Source organism: Sorghum bicolor, chromosome 1, assembly GCF_000003195.3.
Source record: "Sorghum bicolor cultivar BTx623 chromosome 1, Sorghum_bicolor_NCBIv3, whole genome shotgun sequence".
Classification (NCBI taxonomy): domain Eukaryota; kingdom Viridiplantae; phylum Streptophyta; class Magnoliopsida; order Poales; family Poaceae; genus Sorghum; species Sorghum bicolor.
This window is the reverse complement of record NC_012870.2, coordinates 71818258-71835001: the sequence shown is the minus strand read 5'-3', so window position 1 is coordinate 71835001 and position 16744 is coordinate 71818258. Positions and strand designations below refer to the sequence as shown.

The window sequence follows — 16744 nt, the reverse complement described above, 5'->3', positions numbered from 1 at the left end:
CTTGATTTTTTCTGCACAATAAATGTTGGCTGGCATTCTAGCGTTCAGCTTCAATCAGGATCATAAATCTGATAGAGACATCAATTCAGGCTTTCGATTGTTTTTTTTTCTAGTACAAACAGTATGAATCCCAATTATAAAGCACATCATTTGTTGGCGCTGTTGCACTCACAGTTTATAGTGCTGTATATATCGAGTGAAAAGTAGGTTTGGAAATTTGTCGAATGATGGAAAGGCTATGATGCACTGAAGAAGCAGATAAAACAAAGCAGACAGCTATAAAAGATCCTAGTATAGTGTTATTTAGTGGCTACAAACCTACAACATAGAACAAGGGCAAGTGGGAGCTGACAAGGCTCAGTACCATGCTCAATTGCTTCCCTAGTATTTTTAGATAAAACCCATCTTGATCTCAATGTTGAAAATTTAGTTCAATAATTGCAACGGTCCGTACTTATTCCTATCTTTCCTCAAAAGCTTTCAATAATCTGGAGCAATCATACAATTGCTTGCTTGCCCTTCTTCGACTCCCCCGCTGTTGTAACCTAGCAAGCTAACCTTCACGGTTGCAGTTGCTTCACAGGCCAGTCTCTGTTTTCTCATTTAGTGAAAGAAACTAACCACAGCATGAATCTTGTCCACAAAATAGAGAAATGCACCAACATGTGCCTATATATTCGTGTACATGTATGATCACAGAAAGTATATAATATATAGAATGCCACAATTCCCAGTTTTGGAACCTCTAGCTGAAAATCAATAAAATATTTATTTCGTTTAAATAATAGTACATTGGAACAGGATTTCAGTAAGTTCCTAAACACACAAAGCACAAAAAACATGTGGTGCCCATTTTTTGTACCTAATCAAGGAATGCAAAATTAAGCTACATTCGTTTCGATAGGCATGAACTCGGAGTCTTAAATAAGCTAACTGCCAATCATGAAAACCTCAAATTTAAAAGAGCACAAGAGGTTTTTCAGGGGAAAAAAATGAGCACAAGAAAATAGAGAGAGAAAACAGAAGTGCATGCGTTGGATTTCTGCAGCAGATAGAAGGTTTCTATGCGTTACTAATAGAAAACTGCTTAGCAAGCTCAAGTGCTCAACTGACAAAGTTCAGTAACTTCAGAACATTGATAAGGTTCTAATTTCAGTGACTGTTACTCCTAAGATCTGTTGGGAGTTGGGACTAATGCTAACAGTACAAAGCTGTAGTATCCTATCTCTTGCGTGGCCCCAAAACATCTCTGTTCCGTACTTCCATAGTTCCATTGATTCCTGTTCAGTTGGGAAATGGCATAAAAAAATTATCATCAAGAGATGATGAATGCTGAATGTTCTTGTATCACTTAGTGCCTGATGTTCACTTTTATATATGTATGTTTCCCAAAAGTTCAAGAAATATAAACAACTGATATTTGATTGGCACACTTCTCTAGTAGTCTTTTTGTTAGATTGATTTTGTTGAACAAAAAAACCCGAATACTAGACAAAGAAATCAAATGCTCAAGCGTAGATAGGTTTCATTCTCTTCTTTATTCTGCAGCTGACCATGGATGCTGAATTTCCGTTGTTATCCAGAAAACTACCATCCATTCAATCGAAGGACACAAATTGAGGAAAGGTGGATCCAAGCTTCATGCTCAAAGAGCAAAAATCCTTTCTCTCCAAGAAGCCGTGCTTCAATCGATGCAGTATATGACAATTGTACATCCTCTATCAATAATCCCCACATGTACAAACTCCTTGTACTATATGATGGATCCTATTGGTGTCTTTGAGGATAATCTCTCTACTGGTGAATACCGAAATCAGCTTTGCAGCAAGATGACAGTCACTACAGGTTCTGAGATCATAGTCACCCTGATAGTTGTCCCTGGACTAGTGTTCAAAAGGAGAAATGCAATCGCCAATTTCTCGCTGTGAACAGAAAGATGACCCTCCTTGTCTTCTTCAACATCATGAAGTGTAGCCAACCTCTGGGTTATAACCCATTCTCCTTATCTTGCCCAGTAGCTCATCCAGTTTCTGATAGATAATTTCAGATTGTGGGTGACATCTTATCACCAATATGAAATATGTGAACCCAATCCCCTAGCTCGACAATGCTTGTAGCAGCAAATTTCTTGATACCCTTATTCACCATGACACTTCTCACCGAGGTAATATCTGCCCATCTCCCAGCCCTAGCATACATATTAGATTACAGCACATAGTATCCTGTTTGTTCGGGTACCAATCTGAACAGATTGTCTGCTGCCACGAGTCCAATGTCCGTATTAGTGTGAATTCGACAAGCTTGTAATAAGGCTCCCCAGACTCTTTCATTTGGCTCGACCAGGATGAAATCATACGCGTCGCTTATACATCCAACACGGATGAGAAGGTCCAATCATCATGCTATCACAAGCATATGTAAACAACACATGCACATTACTCTTAGTCACCATTCATTAAAAAAAATTAGTCACTTTGCAATGTCTAGTTCATCTCAAACCAATTTTGGGCCTGTTTAGTTTTCCGTTTGGGCCAAAAAAATTCTTGGTTTTGGCGCACCATTCTACAGAATGAAACTAAACACTATCTAAATTTTTTGGCAAAATGATTATCATTTTACATTCTGGATTTTGGCCTCAGGAGGCCCAAAAAAGCCCAAAAGAGTAGCTTCATGTATTTTGGACCCTGAAAAATTTGACATTTTGGATGAAACTAAACACACCCATGAAAAAATTGGCATTTTGCATTTCATTATTCTAAAGTCCTTGGTATTTTGTATTTTGCATTCTATGGGAACTAAACACACCCTTTATCACACATGACCTCACAAACACTTCTCATATATGAGAGCAATGCTTGGTCTCAACTCTCAAGATATATACACAAAAGAAAGAAAACAAGGGTAGGTACAGAAATTCGTTGCGCCACGGTGCAAAAAAAGACAGTCAAATCAAATAAGTCCAACGTGGAAGTGTTGGTCGCATTTGGCCCGCAAAAGTCGTCTCCATGATTACTCGATGTCAAAAGGATTTGGCCTGCACCGTGTACGGCACGTTCAGACGTTATTATATAAACGCGCTTCCAGTACTGAATGTCTGAATATGAACCATAAACTCGCCATCTTCATTTTTTCTATCAGAAGAGACGCTGCAGTATTAGGAACTCGTCCAAGCAAACACCAGACGACGATGTCGCATGGGACGACACAATCCATCATGTTCGTATACATTTTATACCTACTGCTCTCATCCTTATGGCCATGTCTCGTGTTCCAGCAACTCGTCGTAGGGATGACGCTGCAAGCTCAGCAGACGGCCCTCCTGAACTGGAAGGGCACTCTTGGAAGCTCGCCGGCAATCATATCTTGGCAGCAGCAAGTCCACCCCTGCAACTGGACAGGGATCATGTGCGACCACGGAAGCGTGGCTGTGACGGGGATCTCCCTGTCAAATGCAGGCCTGGATGGCAACCTTGATGGACTCAACTTCTCCGCACTACCATATCTGGACTACATCGACCTCAGCTTCAACTATCTTCATGGGGAAATTCCTGCGAGCATAAGCTCTCTGGCAGTGCTCTCGTACCTTGATTTCACCAGCAATAGGATGTCAGGAAATATACCGTACAGCATCGGCAATCTGCAGAGCCTCACTACACTGGGGCTCTCTATGAACAACCTCACAGGTCAGATTCCAGTATCCCTGGTTAATTTAACCAAGCTCACCCAACTTGTTATCCATCAGACCATGCTTTCCGGGCGGATTCCAGAGGAGATAGGGAAGCTCACCAATCTAGAGCTTCTGCAGCTAAGCAACAGTTCCTTAACTGGCCACATACCTCCCAGTGCTGGAAACTTGACCAAGCTCAACTCCTTGCGTCTATATAGCAATCAGTTGTCAGGGAGTATACCATCGACGCTAAGTAATCTAATTGATCTGCAGGATATTCAGGTCGGTGTGAACCACCTTAGCGGCCCCATCCCTGGTTTTCTAGTTAATCTCACCAAGTTAGACAGGGTTCTCCTCTACAAGAATCAGTTCACAGGTGTTATTCCGCGGGAGATAGGGATGCTCTCCAATCTAACTCGTTTGGAGTTGGCAGACAACCTTCTGAGTGGCTCCATTCCTCCCAGCATAGGGAACCTTATTGGGCTGGTCTTCCTGGACCTGTCAAACAATCAGTTTGTCAGCAATATACCTGAGGAGATCGGCAACCTGGTAAATCTCATCACATTGAATTTGTATGGAACCCAGATCTCGGGCCCAGTCCCTGCAACGTTGGGGAACATGATAAATCTCAGATACCTGAGAATGTTTGATAATCAACTGTCAGGTCCCCTGCCCCCTGAATTTGGAAATCTCACTGACATGATTTACCTCTCTCTAATCAATAACTTCATGGTGGGTCTTTTGCCCTCTGATGTCTGTAGAGGAAGGCAGCTTGAATATTTCAATGTTGCTGGGAATATGTTCAATGGTTCCATCCCTGCAAGCTTGAGGAGATGTAAGAGTTTGCAGGTAATTCAGATGAGTTATAACCAGCTCACTGGAGACATATCTCAGTCGTTCGGGGTTTATCCTAACCTTACTGTGGTAAACCTGTCCAAAAACAAGCTATATGGGCAGCTTTCCCCAGATTGGGCAGCAAGTACTAATATGGTATGGTTTGATGCAGCAAGGAACATGATCACTGGAGGCATACCCCACGAGCTATCAAAATTAACCAGTTTGACGCTACTTTCACTCCAATCCAATCATCTAAGTGGTAGCATACCATCAGAAATCTGCAATTTAACCAACCTTTACAAACTCAGCTTGCAAGGTAATGAGTTATCAGGAAGCATACCATCTGAAATCGGCAAACTAGGAAACTTACAATACTTTGATATATCTGGGAACAGGATAAGTGGATCGATACCAGAATCTCTAGGAAATTGCATCAAGCTGGTGTCCCTGAAGATCAACAGCAATAGCTTGACTGGAATCATTCCTGATGAAATAGGAAAATTGACCAGTTTACAAACTATGCTGGACTGTAGCAGCAATGACCTCAGTGGAGCCCTGACACAAAATCTTGGGAACTTAGCAATTCTGGAAGTCCTTAATATATCCCACAATCAATTCAGTGGAGGCATTCCATCTTCTTTCGAGAGTATGCTCAGCTTGACAACTCTTGATGTATCGTACAACAATTTAGAGGGGCCTATTCCCCCGAAGTTTCTAGTAAGCAACACATCAGCCAAATGTTTTCTCCACAACAAAGACCTTTGTGGTAACCTCTCTGGGCTAAAGCCTTGTCATTCGATTGCAATACCACATCATCATGCAGGGAAGCCTCATACCTTGATATTAGAGATTGTTACTCCTTTGTGCATCACACTTCTTCTTGCCATGGCTGTGGTAGCTTTTATGGCCCATCACAAAAAGAGACATCAAGAAACTGCTAATGTTGACAAAAGAGATGTATTTTCTATATGGAACTTTGACGGGAAACTAGCATTTGAAGATATAGAAAGAGCTACAGAAAATTTTGACGATAAGTACATCATTGGGGTAGGTGGATATGGCAGTGTATATAAAGCAGAGCTCCAAGATGAGCGACAACTTGCTGTCAAGAAACTTCACCCAATTGAAGAAGGGGCATTTGAAGAAAAAGGATTCCATAATGAAATTGAAGTGTTAACACAGATTCGACACCGTAACATTGTCAAGCTGTTTGGATTTTGTTCTCATCCAAGGTACAAGCTTTTGGTCTATGATTACATTGATGGAGGAAGCCTTCGTGCAACATTGGGGAATGAACAATTAGCAACAGAGTTGGACTGGAAGAGAAGAGCTAGGATCGTAAGGGATGTGGTTCAAGCCATATACTACTTGCACTATAGCTGCAGTACCCCAGTAATCCATCGAGATCTAACAAGCAATAACATCTTGCTAGACACAGATTTCACGGCTTATGTTTCAGATTTTGGCACGGCCAGGATTCTAAAGGCTGATTCGTCAAACTGGAGTGCACTAGCAGGAACATACGGCTACATAGCCCCAGGTATATTATCTCTTGTAAGTAGCCTGCTCATGTATATTCATCTTGCTCACTCTTAATGTTATCCCCTTGTGCAGAGCTTTCCTACACATGTGTGGTTACTGAGAAAATCGATGTTTATAGCTTTGGTGTTATTGTGCTGGAGGTCATCATGGGAAGGCATCCAGGAGACCTACTGCAACAGGGAGAGTACAACACACTCGGAGAAATCCTGGACCAACGTCCACCAGCTCCATCAACAGAAGATGAGGAAGATGTGGCATTGCTTGCCAAAGTAGGATTTGCTTGCCTGCAAGCTTCTCCTGAAGAAAGGCCAACAATGCAGGACGTGTGGCAGACTCTCCTCACGGAACGCCGCTCCACTAATCTAGACTAAGCCTCTTGATATGCTTACACTAATACACTCTCATGCATGAATGCAAAATTAGCCCTTTATTATTGTTCTGTTTTCTGGGAAGTGACATACGGCCTGTACAACTACAAGGATTGTAGCACAGAAAAAAGGATTAGTAGTGTTGGTTGTGTTATAGGCAAAAGGAATTGGTTTTGTACTTTGACTTGCCGTTGCTGTTGATTTATCCGTGCTATTCCCTCCATCTAAAAAACAAAAATTAGATGCCCTCTGTGTTTGCAAGAATGTTTTCAACAGCTAGCAGCCCTTCATGGCCTATTTATATGTGTTCATAGTAGCGCGACAGGTCAAAATCAGAATATATCGGAAGCATAAAAAACAGAAATGTGCTTCCTGTTGTTCTATCAGATCATATAGGAGTATTGTCTTGTTGATTTCTTCAACTGATTCATAAACAGGGAGTCATGTCAGAAATGATTGACAAGTGAACAAATGCAAGTTGTAATGAAATAACAACAAATTTTACTATTTAACTATCATCAGAGTATGCAAAACTCGTCAGTGGAAGATAAAACACAGGAGCAAACGCAAAGACCACTAAAATATGCGAGTGAAAGACACTGCTGATTCATAGTAGCATGACAGATTAAATCAGAATATATCGGAAGCATAAAATCAGAAATGTGCTTCCTGTTCTTGTTCTCACATATAGCTATTACTGTCTAGCTGATTTCTTCAACTGATTCATAAACAGGAAGTGACAAGGCACAGTACCATGCTCAATTCCTTCCCTAATATTTTTAGATAAAAACCATCTTGATCGCATAATTTCATTTGGGTAAAGATGCAGGTGTTCAAAATTTAGTTCAATAATTGGAACTGTCCTACTTATTCCTATCTTTCCTCAAAAGCTTTCAATAATCTGCAACAGTATCATACACTTACTTGCCCTTCTTTGATCCCCACTGCTGTATCGTATCCTAGCAAGCTAACCTTCACGGCTCAAGCAGTTGCGTCACAGTCTCTGTTTTCTCTTTTAGTGAAAGAAACTAATCACTGCATGAATCTTGTCCAGAAAATAGAGAATGCACCAACATGTGCCTATATATACAACATAATTAAGCAGATGACAAATGATGGTGACTTAAATACATGTATATTTCGTGTACATGGATGATCACAGAATGCATAATATAGGATGTCACAATTTCCACTTTGGGAACCTCTAGCTGAAAATGAAAAAAAAAAGTTTATTTCATGTAAATAACAGTAAACTGGAACAGGATTTCATAAGTTTCCTAAACACAAAAAGCACTAAAACATGTGTTTTGCCCATTTTTTGTACCTAATCAAGGAATGCCAAATTAAGCTACATTCGTAAGGTAGCATGATTCCGACAGGCATGAACTCGGAGCCTTAAATAAACTAATTGCCAATCATGAAAACCTCAAATTTAATAAGCACAAGAAGTTTTTTTAGAAAAAAATGAGCACAAAAAAAATAGAGAGAGAAAACATAAGTGCATGCAAAGCAGATAAAAGATTTCTATAGTTTTCCTAGTACAAGGTATAGTTTAAAAAGTCAGGTATGTGTGTCATTGATTTTGACTACCAACATTTTGGGTAAGATAGGGTTTCAAAGACATGTATACATGGGCTTTAAAAGGCAGAAACGTATAGATGGGATTGAGCAATCCAGAATAATTTATAATTTGGGACAAAATTTAAATATTTGATACCTTATATTTCAAACAGTGAGTATGTAACAGACAGAAAATGTCATGTGCAGTCGTTCAGATATCTTACTATTACTGTGATTTGGCAATGCATACTTTCTTTCTATCCTGGAATTCTGGATCAATTTTCCTTAAAAAAACATTCTTGATAAGTTAATACTGGCTGTGAAACAAACACTGGATACACTGTAGTAGAACATAGATGATGAAACAAAGGTGCGAGTATCAACAGCTGAACACGCATGGTTCCCATTTCTTACTGATGACGACTGATGAAGCGCCTCAATATTGGATCCCTGCTTTATACGTTGTTCCTAATTTTGCCATAAATTTATGATAAACAGGTAATCATGTTCCTTCGATTATTTGTTCTTAAAACAATAGAGCAGGGCTACTACATTTCACTGAGATGGAAGGAAAGTATAGCTTTTTTAATTATTGTTTTCTTAGTTTAGATTTCAATGCCTGCCACTCAAAAACTAAATTATCAGCAAAGCAAGGTGGCTTCTGCCGCATGTCTCTGGAGCGACCTTGGTGAAGATCAGTGCAAGTGCAAATGTGCAACCGCAGGTGCTTCTTCCCAGTCACCAGGATGAGGATGTCGTCTGCCTTCCTCCCAGCTGATGAGTCCCACACAAAGCAGAGGTGAGATCCTGGAGCAAGACACAGTTTTGACAAATCCACACTCTTCTTGGGCTTAGGCAGGATGGGATCTGCATCCTTGGAGCAATTGAGCTTTCATTTTTATCAAATTATTATGTTGGAACAAATAATTAAGCTTAACACTTAATAGTCTTTTCCTTGTAGTTTTAACCTGTGACTCCGTGAGCAAGAAGAAACATTGCCACAACCCCACATTAACTTTATTTGTTGGCCTGAATCGCCTGATACAAACCACATTTTTCATGCGCCTTTTTTAGCTTATGGAGACTCCATACTTTTTTTATCACTACAGTTACGCAAAAACATAGACATGGAGATCACAGAAAGCATAATACAGGCAAATATTTTTCCGCTTCTTGGAAACATCTCACTGAAAAGTTCAAATAAGTACATATTTCATGTATTTTTATCATGTGAACAGTGAACATGATTCTACAAATCTATCTAAATTCACATGCTAAAAGGAGTAAAAAGCTATGCCGTGATTTGTTTGTCCTTCATCATGGAATGCAAAAAAGTTAAGCTCAATTTGCTGACTGGCATGAAGTCATGACCAGAACTGTCGAGTGTTAGGTTAAAAAAATTGCAGATATAACAAGTAGGGAGAGAAAGAGAAGCACATGCCTTTTTCTCGAACACGCAGGAGAGCTGTGTATCTTTGTATTAAGAAGAAAAGAGAAGCACATGCCTCAGATTTCTGCAGCAGACAACATGATAAATTTTTCTTTCCACTCATAATACTGCTTGCCTTCCTTGACTATCTAAGTGGGTGCGTTACTAATAGAGAACTGCTTAGCAAGCTCAACTGACAAAGTTCAGTAACTTCAGAACATTAATATGATTATATGAGGTTCTAATTTCAGTGACTGTTACTCCTAAGATCTGTTGGGAGTTGGGACTAATGCTAACACTACAAAGCTGTAGTATGATCCTGTCTCCTGCATGCCCCCAAGAACATCTCTGTTCCATACTTCCATAGTTCCATTTCTTGTTCAGTTGGGAAATGGCATAAAAAAATTATCATCAAGAGCTGATGAATGCTGAATGTTCTTGTATCACTTGGTGCTTGGGGTTCACTTTTATATATGTATGCTTCACAAAAGTTCAAGAAACATAGACAGCTGATATTTGATTGGCACACTTCTCTAGTAGTCTTTCTGTTAGATTGATTTGATGAATAAAAGAACCTGAATACTGGACAAAGAAATCAAATGCTCATGCGTAGATAGGTCTCATTCTCTTCTTTATTCTGCAGCTGACCACGGATGCTGAATTTCTGTTACAAATGTTATCCAGAAAACTACCATCCATCCAATCGAAGGACACAAATTGATGAAAGGTGGATTCAAGCTTCATGCTCAAAGAGCAAAAGTCCTTTCTCCAAGAAGCCATGCTTCAATCAATGCAGTCTATGACAATTGTACATCCTCTACCAATAATCCCCACATGAACAAACTCCTTGTACTATATGATGGATCCTATTGGTGTCTTTGAGGATAATCTCTGTACTGGTGATTACTGAAATCAGCTTTGCAGCAAGATGACAGTCACTACAGGTTCTGAGATTCATAGTCACCCTGATAGTTGTCCCTGGACTAGTGTTCAAAAGGAGAAATGCAATCGCCAATTTCTCGCTGTGAACAGAAAGATGACCTTCTTTGTCTTCTTCCTCAACATCATGAAGTGTAGCCTCTACCTCTGGGTTATAACCCATTCTCCTTATTTTGCCCAGTAGCTCATCCAGTTTCTGATAGATCATTTCAGATTGTGGGTGACATCTATCACCAATATGAAATGTGTGAACCCGATCCCCTAGCTCGACAATGCTAGTACCAGGAAATTTCTTGATACCCTTATTCACCATGACACTTCTCACCGAGGTAACATCTGCCCATCTCCCAGCCCTAGCATACATATTAGATAACAGCACATAGTATCCTGTTTGTTCAGGTACCAATCTGAACAGATTGTCTGCTGCCACGAGTCCAATGTCCATATTAGAGTGAATTCGACAAGCTTGTAATAAGGCTCCCCAGACTCTTTCATTTGGCTCGATCAGCATTGTTGTGATGAAATCATATGCCTCGCTTATACATCCAGCACGGCCGAGAAGGTCCACCATGCAAGTATAGTGCTCTGCTTTTGGAGTGATATGATACCTGGAAGTCATGGAATCAAAGTAGCTCTTCCCATCATCCAAAAGGCCAGCATGGCTGCATGCTGCTAGAACAGCAACGAAGGCAATGGAGTCTGGTTTCAGCCCCTCTTCTAGCATCTTCTCAAAAAGATAAACAGCCTCTCTTCCATGACCATGCTTTCCGTAAGCAGATATGATTGAAGTCCATGATATGACATCCCGTGCACTCATGGAATCAAAGACATCCCTAGCACCCTTCAAACATCCACAGTTTGCATACATGTCCATGAGAGCATTTTCAAGCAACAAGTTAGGGCACATATTTTTCCTCTTGATAATCTCATGGATCCGTTTTCCTACTGAAAATGCTGAGAGCTCCCCACATGGAGGAAGAACAGTTGCCAGAGTTACTGAATCTGGCTCAACCTCATCCTTTTCCATCAGCATGAACAGCTCAACAGCCTTAACATGATATCCATTGTTAGCATATACAGCGAGCATAGCGTTCCAAGAGATAAGTTCCTTAAACTGCATGTTGTTGAAAACACTCCTCACAAACACAATGTCTTCTGATTTGGCATTCCCCATAGCCGACAAGATGCCTGCCATGGTGCCAGCATCTGGCATCGAACCCGGCAGCACCACAAACTGCTTGAAAACCTCAATAGCACGGTCGAACAGACCCGCACGCGCGAACCCAGCGATCATGGCGTTCCAGGAGACGACATCCCGGTGCTGCATTCCGTCGAACACTCTGTACGCGTCCTCCGGGCGGCCGCACCGCGCGTACATGCTGATCGCGGAGTGCGCCACGTAGACGTTCGCGTCGAGACGGAGCTTGGCCACGGCGGAGTGGATCTGGAGGCCGAGGAGGAGGTCGTTCGACGCCGCGCACGACTTGAGCACGAGAGGGTAGGTGTAGTGGTCGGGGGAGCAGGCGGGGCCCCGCGGCCGCATGGAGGCGAAGAGGACGAGCGCATCGCGGTGGAGGGAGGCAGCGGTGAGCGCGCGGATGAGTACGTTGAAGCAGACGGTGGTGGTCCTGCTGCTGCCGCCGGCGGAGGACGAGGACGACGACTCGAGCACGGCGTGTGCCAAGGGGAGCGCGGAGCAGGCGGCGTAGGCTTGGATGAGCTTGACGCTAGCGTGTGCGGCGGATGGGTGGGAGGGGTGGAGCAGCACGAGGAGGCGCGCGTGCGCGGCGCGCAGGGATGGGAGGTGGGCGGGTGCGCGGCAGGCAGACACGAGGCGGAGGAGGGACTCGCCGGACGTGGGCAGGTGGCTCCGCGATGCGTGCATGTGCATCAGTGCATCGGATCTGGTGCGGAGTGGAGGCTCCGCGCGCGCGGGCAGCAACTTTGATCTGTGTGCGGCGCTGCGGCCCGGCTGGCCGCGTGCCCCAGGACCAGGAGTGTGACGCAGGGCCGCAGCCGCTCGAGTGTGACGCTGCCCGGTGCCCCCTCAGTCACTGATAACCGAGAAGAAAGAAATGCACCACACGAAGGCACGAAGCAACATGATGGAATGGAACAGAACATGATGAAATGGACAATAATTACCAAATACAAACAAAAATATTATAGTACCTAAAAACTTTAACTTTTCACACAGGAACTAAACAAGGCCTTAAGAAACTGTCGTGCCACAAACCAAACGTATGTAGAACATCAGTGTACAACAAAATGAACACAGCCCAAAAAAAGAAGGAAAGAAGAGATCAAAACCTCATGACAACAGTCACAAACTCACAAGATCTAGCTTCCTAGTTCCTATTGCTAACATACTACAAGAGCAACAGATTAAATTACGGGCATAGTCGAACTGTCGACCAGGCCAGCTCACTTCTTCTTTTGCCTCGCAATTGATTCTTTAGCTACAGTGTGCGCTGCTTGGCTTACAAAAGATGACTTCTTCAAATTACCCTTAGGGTCGAGTGCTTTCCTAATCTTGAATACAGCCCACGCAGCTCCGAGAGCATTTCCTGTAGCGTGGAGGTAATTGTGTGTGGCTTCCCCTGCTTGTTCACCGTATCTGCATCAATCGAACCGTTAGCCTCTTCTAGAATCAACCATATAGTTCAGTGGAAGTTAGTTTTTCATCGACCAATAGCCAGGTGACAACCAGACAAGATACATTTCTACGTAAAAATGGTTGCAAAATCATGTTATGAAACAAAGGTTGGCATCTCCAACTGTTTGGCAAAATTTATTTCCCAAATCTTGTTGTTTGTCAACTCTTAAAAAAATATAGAGAGGAAAAAAAGATCTCATCTCCAACAGTTTGGCCAATTTCGTTTCCAAAACCCAAAAACCCGTTAACGAAACGAAGAGTCCCGCTAAGCGAACGAAAAGTCCCGCTAAGCATGAAGATAAAGACCGATGCCAAGAATGGAGCCGGCGTGCATATTTGCGCACTAGATATGGAGATATGCCAAGTTAGAAAGGATGAGGAATTGGGATGCCAAATTGCTGGAGAGGGTTTTTCCTCATTTTGCTAAAAAAATTATTGATGGGAAGTCATTTGCCGAATTGTTGATGATGCTCTTAGAAACAGAAGGAACATTCCATGCATGTCTCTCAAACCGTTTGGCAAAATTCGTTTCCCAAATCTTGTTTGCCAACTCCCAAAATAATATTGGGAGAAAAAAAAGGTCTTATCTCCAAGAGTTTGGCAAATTATGTTTTCAAAAACCCAAAAAACCTCTAATGAAACAAAGAGCCCCGCTAAGCGAACGAAGAGGCCCGATGAGCATGAGGAAAAAGACCGATGCCAAGCACGGAGCCTGCACGCATATTTGCGCACTAGACAGGGAGATATTCCAAGTTAGAAAAGATGGAGAATTAGGATGCCAAACTGTTGGAGAGGATTTTTCCTCATTTTGCTAAAAAATTATGGATGAGAAGTCACAAACTGTTGGAGATACTTTCCTAGTTCATTGTCATTTTTCTAAAAGAACAACTTTTCTTGGATCTATTGTAGTTCTAATATCTGCTGATTATTGAGATTCTTATTATTATTTGAATTTGATCTAAAAACTGTTTTGTAAGTCTTGTTTCATTCTTATATGATACACCATATGGACTTTGCTGCTAAAATGCTAATGTTTGTAGAAGATGACATGGAGAGTTCCCCAACCAAAAAAGAGAGAGAGTTACATTTACATAGTTTGGAAAAATGGAGGACTCCTAACCAGAAAAACTGTTATGCAGATGCCCAAAAATAATACAAAGCAGATGATTCAGCAAATTATCCATTGCATTCTATGTTACCTGTGTGTTACAACAGAAGTTGTGACAACTGATGATGTCTGCATCACGTTCTTGCCAGACACTTCTACAGCATCCCATACTTTCCCTGTAATATCATTGAATAAGGGGCAAAAGTTAAACATTGTGAAGTGGGTAGAATCTGAAGCCATATTATGAAGTCATTTATATCTGCTAGTTTTACAAATCTATCATATAGATTCAATCACTCCAGAAGCATATATAAACTAGCTCAAATGAACCTATATTTCTCAAGCAAATCATTAAGAAATGTAAAGCAGACATACCAAATCCATCAAGTGAAGCAAGAATAACTTCGCCAGGCATTAACTTGAAAAACTTTTGTGCTGGTTTGGAGTTCAACACGGTGCTTGTGACAAAGCCAGTGACCTTCAGAACACCAGACAGGATTGAGTTTGCCACCCTGTTGGACATCTTTGTAACCCTCCTAGCCCTATGAAAGAAGACAGAAAACCATAAGCAGCAGGAAGAAGGATACAAATTGATTAATCAAACATTAATTTAATAGCAATGGATGCCAACCAACTGAAAGGGACATGAATAACAGTCGGTGCTGTAAAATTTCTACTGCTGATACACATGGTTGATAACAAGTGGCATACTTGACTAAACTGATTGGCAATCTAGTTCCCGGACACGCGGGAGAACTGCATAATCTAGAACACAAGATAGATGATCCAAAAAAAAAAAGAATCCTGATTTGCGTCTCACTCACAAATCTTTGCTAACATTTTTCATTACCATCATAAGGTAACATCACTACATCAGGCAGGAAAATATCAGTGGTAGTCATTATCAAGAGATGCTAGAGATGCTAGGTGCCTTCATAATAGGATGCATTTTTTTTTTGACAAGGATAGGATGCAATTATATATGTAGATTAAGACATACTAGATGGCAACCGTAAAGCAGGCAATGGGCCAATGGCTGAGGGTCAATTTTGCACCAATCAACTAATAAAGCTGGATGGCAACACTCGGAAGGAATAATTGACATGATCGTACATGAATGGGACATTTGCTTAGCATTCAGGGGGAAAAAACACCATGGCTGCTCAAGCAAAAGATCCCTTGCTCTGATAAATAGAACATCTATAAAAACGTGAAGTACAAAGGGAGTTCCAAGAAACATTTACTATATAAGAGCTATCTGTAAGTTGTCTGATTCTACGAGCTACAAAAAACATACAAGATTAATAGCACGGTAATTGAACTCCGATCTATGATACGTAGTTTCTAAATACGTACTGCAATCTAACAGGAACAATCACATTCTAAATTAACTGGATAATAATCTAACTCTAAATATATATTTCCTATTTGTAAAGTCATCTAATTGTTGGAGCAATCAACCCATAACGAAATTAACAGTAAAGTATAGGTAGAATAAATGCGAAGATTGTTCACCATCCTACCTCTTCATCCTTCTGAGAGTGCTGGGCTTCACCTGCGTCGGCTTCGCGCTGGGCCCCACGCTCTTCTTCACCACCTCTTCCCCACGCCGCAGGCCCTCCGCCGTGATGTCGCCGCACCAGATGATGCCCCTCACTAGCTGCCCCGAGCCCCGCGCGATCAGCCGCGCCACCGACGAGCTGTAATCGTCGACGTTCGGCGCGATTGTCGTCCAGAACGCCGCCGACTTCTCCTCGACGACCTCCTTCTTATCCCCGACAGCTTCCTCCGGAGTGATCTCGGCCACCGCCCTCGCGTCCATGACCTCCGACTTCTCCTTCGCCGCCGCCTCCACCTGCTTCACCGAGAAGGTAGTGTACTCCTCGAGGACCCTGTCCAGCTCCTCCAATACTTTGTCCTGCCCCTTCCCAACGACCGTGAGGCCGTAGCTCAGCGCCGCCTCCGCGTCCGCCTCGGCATCCTCGGCGTCATCCTTGTCGTCCGGGTGGTCCGTGTGCGGGACATGGAGCGAGAAGAAGTAGTGCGCGGGGTCGAGCTTGACCGCGGCGACATCGCGGGTGAGCGGCCACTGGACGGGCTCCTGCTCGGCGCCACCGTCAGACCGCCCGCTGCTAAACAGGCGGAAGAGGCCGCGGCGTTGGTGGGGCTTCTCGGGGATCAAGCGCGCGAGGACGGCGACGGAGTGGTCCCCCTGGCGGAGGCGCACGATGGAGAGCGTGCCAGCGCCGAGGTCGAGGCTGCGGTCGGGGTCGACGAGGTGGAGCTGCGCGCCCGGGACGGCGACGACGGTCTCCTCGGTGGTGGGCGGCGGCGGCGCGGCGTCCTCCTCGGCCGTCTCGGGGAAGAGGTTCTCGGCGAGCTCGTTTGGGTCGACGGTGGGGTAGAGGGAGCTGCCCACGGCGGTGGTGCCGGCGCCGGTGGAGGTGGTGGGCGCGAAGAAGGGGGTGTTGAGATCAGGGTGGGACTGGTCAACATCCGGGTAGAGGCTCTGCTTGGCATTCGAGGAAGCGGAAGCCATTGTTGCGTTGCGTAGCTGGTCGGTTGCGCCTAGCTTGCTCCTGCTCTTCTCGGGGCGGGGGGATCGAATCGAGCGAGGGGAAGTGGGGCAGCAGAAATG

At 43.2% G+C, this 16744-nt stretch overlaps 4 protein-coding genes across 4 annotated transcripts; 1 reads left to right on the top strand and 3 right to left on the bottom strand.

Annotated features, from left to right (window-relative positions):
• LOC110432534 (putative pentatricopeptide repeat-containing protein At3g49142) lies at positions 1722-2394 on the bottom strand (the record flags this gene model as incomplete). The annotated part of the gene is given in 4 exon segments (XM_021453170.1): positions 1722-1855; positions 1858-1976; positions 1978-2063; positions 2065-2394. Coding segments are annotated over 4 exon segments (669 nt in total), but the record flags the coding sequence as incomplete, so codon positions are not given.
• Positions 2912-6417, top strand: LOC110432533 (MDIS1-interacting receptor like kinase 2-like). Its single transcript, XM_021453166.1, has 2 exons — positions 2912-6044; positions 6119-6417. Exons 1-2 carry the CDS (start codon positions 3017-3019, stop codon positions 6415-6417), a joined length of 3327 nt encoding a protein of 1108 aa, XP_021308841.1. The 5' UTR covers positions 2912-3016.
• LOC110436867 (putative pentatricopeptide repeat-containing protein At3g49142) lies at positions 9145-12375 on the bottom strand. The gene has a single exon (XM_021464507.1). The coding sequence runs from the start codon at positions 12231-12233 to the stop codon at positions 10221-10223; it is 2013 nt and encodes a 670-aa protein (XP_021320182.1). The 5' UTR covers positions 12234-12375; the 3' UTR covers positions 9145-10220.
• LOC110436870 (protein EARLY-RESPONSIVE TO DEHYDRATION 7, chloroplastic-like) lies at positions 12484-16744 on the bottom strand. The gene is made up of 4 exons (XM_021464511.1): positions 15630-16744; positions 14482-14648; positions 14198-14282; positions 12484-12959 (listed from the first exon to the last, which is right to left on the bottom strand). The coding sequence occupies exons 1-4, from the start codon at positions 16643-16645 to the stop codon at positions 12767-12769; spliced, it is 1461 nt and encodes a 486-aa protein (XP_021320186.1). The 5' UTR covers positions 16646-16744; the 3' UTR covers positions 12484-12766.

Excerpts from the sequence above, each read along its gene's own strand:
- LOC110432533 (XM_021453166.1), top strand. The coding sequence starts at position 3,017 with ATGTCAAAAGGATTTGGCCTGCACCGTGTACGGCACGTTCAGACGTTA. Across the intron at positions 6,045-6,118 it reads ATACGGCTACATAGCCCCAG|AGCTTTCCTACACATGTGTG; the intron begins GTATATTATCTC and ends CCCCTTGTGCAG.
- LOC110436867 (XM_021464507.1), bottom strand. The coding sequence starts at position 12,233 with ATGCACATGCACGCATCGCGGAGCCACCTGCCCACGTCCGGCGAGTCC.
- LOC110436870 (XM_021464511.1), bottom strand. The coding sequence starts at position 16,645 with ATGGCTTCCGCTTCCTCGAATGCCAAGCAGAGCCTCTACCCGGATGTT. Across the intron at positions 14,283-14,481 it reads TGCTTCACTTGATGGATTTG|GGAAAGTATGGGATGCTGTA; the intron begins GTATGTCTGCTT and ends ATGATATTACAG. Across the intron at positions 12,960-14,197 it reads ACTTCTGTTGTAACACACAG|ATACGGTGAACAAGCAGGGG; the intron begins GTAACATAGAAT and ends CGATTGATGCAG.